This window comes from Physeter macrocephalus, chromosome 5 (assembly GCF_002837175.3).
Source record: "Physeter macrocephalus isolate SW-GA chromosome 5, ASM283717v5, whole genome shotgun sequence".
Taxonomy (NCBI): domain Eukaryota; kingdom Metazoa; phylum Chordata; class Mammalia; order Artiodactyla; family Physeteridae; genus Physeter; species Physeter macrocephalus.
In genome coordinates, this window is record NC_041218.1 from 67,659,395 (window position 1) to 67,662,180 (window position 2,786).

Sequence of the window (2,786 nt, forward strand, 5' to 3'; positions counted from 1 at the left end):
GCTGCAAAAAGTGTCTGAGACAGCAGAGGCTCTCAGGGATGAGACCGGAAGCCGCTTCCGACTGGCCCGCAGCCAGTCAGCGCTAGGCCTGTTCGAACGTGACCTTGTTTTGGCGTTGCTAGGAGACCCGGCTCCCGCACGCCCCCCACTGGCCGGCTAGCGCGATAAGGGGGCGGGGCCGTGGCAGGCGCTGGTAGCGGTTGGCCGAGCACCGTTAGGGCAGCCCCGGGCCCGGCGCCCGGCCAGACCCTTGGAAGAGGTGTCTCGTCCCCTGCCACCGCCCAGGCCTCGCTGGCGCCCTCCCGCTGGTATCAACGCGCTCCCGAGCGGCAGTGAGCCACGTTTGGGTCCGGACCAGGGAAGGACGTTAGTCAGGTGAGCCGCAGCGGGGCGGGCAGCTGGTGTGGCCACGCCCCGCCGAGGGAGAAGAGCCGGCCGGGTGCGGAGCGGCGAGGTGAGGGGATCGTGTTGCGGGGACAGCGGGCCTGCCCCGGCGGCTGCCGCAGGTCGGATCATTCACTTCTGTGGGCCGGCGCAGCCGCAGGCAGCACCCTCCGGCCAGCGGACAAAGGGTTAACGCGCCGGCGGTGACCACGGGCCCCGGATGTGAGAACCTCTGCGCGGCGTCCGTGGGCCGCGCTGCAGGTGCGCCTGGGCAGGAGGAGCGAGCGGCTGGCGGGGACGTGATCGACCGGCCGAGGCTTCCCTTGCCCTGCAGGGGTCGCTCGGCTCCCTCCGCAGGCGCCCTCTTTTCTAACTTGAGGGCAACAGGTGGTGCCTGTGGACTGAGGGAGAGCCCGGCTCCGCCGTGCTGGGAGCGGCAGTTACTCTCACCAATTAGGGCGCGGGGGCGCGTGTGGCATGGACGCGCTGACGCAGGTGACCAATGGGATTTGGGCTCAGGGGTGGGCCGTGTGGAGTGGGCGTGGTCGTAGTCTGGAGCCACGGTTTCTAGTGAGGCAACCGCCAGAGCTGCGTGGAGAGCTAAGCTGAGCGGCAGTGGGGTTCTTCTCTGCCCCCGCGTAGAAAAGCCTGCCAATGCTTTCTCATTTGGATCCAGACTCCAATTCAGGAGGTGAGGACATTGTATTTTGGGGTGGGGCGGTTGGCGCGCGGAGGCTAATAGTGACCTTGGCTATGCTGTTAAGCGTGTAGAATTAGATCCTGAAGATCAGATTATGTGTTACAAATTTTCTGCCAAAAAAGGCACTTCTGTGGTTACTGCGACTTGGACCAGTTGCTGGTGACTAGGTTGTCTCCGGTATGAGGTCTTAGAGGTCTGGGGACACAGGGGGGTAGAGAAAAGAACATATTACTACAATTTCAGTGAATGTTAACGAATTTCAACGGCAATGATTATTCTTTTACGTTGGATCGCGTATGTTTGTTATCTCACGTGGTTTGTTTACTGAAGCAAGTTTTATTTATCAAGTTCCTCGTGTTGCTTAGTTTAGCAGGAAGAGAGAAAAGCAGTTGTGTAGTACATTATTTCACAGGAATAATTTACTCATTTTCCCCTTCAGTCTGGTAGCTGGATCTCCTAGGAGGAGAAGTTCTCAAGCAGTAAGAAGAAAGCCTTTCAATTTGGAACACTTCTTTGCAGCTGGAAATGGGGAATGGACTGTCAGACCAGACTTCTATCCTGTCCAGCCTGCCTTCATTTCAGTCCTTCCACATTGTCATTCTGGGTTTGGACTCTGCTGGAAAGACAACTGTGTTATACAGGCTGCAGTTCAATGAATTTGTAAATACCGTACCTACCAAAGGATTTAACACGGAAAAAATTAAGGTAACCTTGGGAAATTCTAAAACAGTCACTTTTCACTTCTGGGATGTAGGTGGTCAGGAGAAATTAAGGCCATTGTGGAAGTCATATACCAGATGCACAGATGGCATTGTGTTTGTTGTTGACTCTGTTGATGTTGAAAGGATGGAAGAAGCCAAAACTGAACTTCATAAAATAACTAGGATATCAGAAAATCAAGGAGTCCCTGTGCTAATAGTTGCTAACAAACAAGACCTGAGGAACTCATTGTCTCTCTCAGAAATTGAGAAATTGTTAGCAATGGGTGAACTGAGCTCATCAACTCCCTGGCATTTGCAGCCCACCTGTGCAATCATAGGCGATGGACTGAAGGAAGGACTTGAGAAACTACATGATATGATAATTAAAAGAAGAAAAATGTTGCGGCAGCAGAAAAAGAAAAGATGAATGGTGATAACATTTTAGATCTGTGTGGAGTAGGTTTTCTGTGGTCTGATTTTGACAAATGGAAGAGTGTCTACATCCTGGTTTGCCTGTCTGCCCTCCTGGATGCTGTTAAAGCTTTGTTTTGTTGAACAATCAGATGTCCAACTCTGTTGCCTTGTGGAAGATGAGTAAATGCAGTGCTTCTTAAAATGGCCTCTTCTGCCTACCCAACAAATCTTTTGGTACTACCATTTTGGGAAGCCAAGCAAAGATAGAAAATTGACCAGAAAACAGCTGTGGAAATTTGACCTGAAATTAGTGAAATAAAACTTTGAAGAGTGTCTGCCTAGTATTTTGTGCTTACATCTTTTGGGGGGAAGCCTTTGCAAAGAAATTGCATGCAAGGCTTTGTATGTTATGCTAATGAATGGAAATGTTAAGGTAGATTAATATATACAGTCATACTGGTCACGTTGGTCCAACCAGTAAGGGACAAGGAGGCAGTGCTTAGTTTTTTAAGTTTGGCCGATTGAATTTTGACATTTTCTGGAATCAAATACTGTAATGCTGTATCTTAATTCTAGACGATGTTTAA

The 2,786-nt window shown here is 51.3% G+C and overlaps 1 protein-coding gene across 3 annotated transcripts; it reads left to right on the forward strand.

Annotated features, from left to right (window-relative positions):
• The first annotated feature begins 326 nt into the window (after positions 1-326).
• ARL4A (ARF like GTPase 4A) lies at positions 327-2,537 on the forward strand. Of its 3 annotated transcripts, none has more exons than XM_028490067.2 (2): positions 327-375; positions 1,524-2,537. In XM_028490067.2, the coding sequence occupies exon 2, from the start codon at positions 1,610-1,612 to the stop codon at positions 2,210-2,212; it is 603 nt and encodes a 200-aa protein (XP_028345868.1). In that variant the 5' UTR covers positions 327-375; positions 1,524-1,609; the 3' UTR covers positions 2,213-2,537. The 3 variants fall into 3 exon arrangements, with proteins under 3 accessions (XP_028345868.1, XP_028345869.1, XP_007119332.1); XM_028490068.1 differs by lacking the exon at positions 327-375 and adding an exon at positions 440-454; XM_007119270.4 differs by lacking the exon at positions 327-375 and adding an exon at positions 750-1,075.
• Positions 2,538-2,786: the final 249 nt, after the last annotated feature.

Coding starts and splice junctions, on each gene's coding strand:
- ARL4A (XM_028490067.2), top strand. CDS start 1,610: ATGGGGAATGGACTGTCAGACCAGACTTCTATCCTGTCCAGCCTGCCT.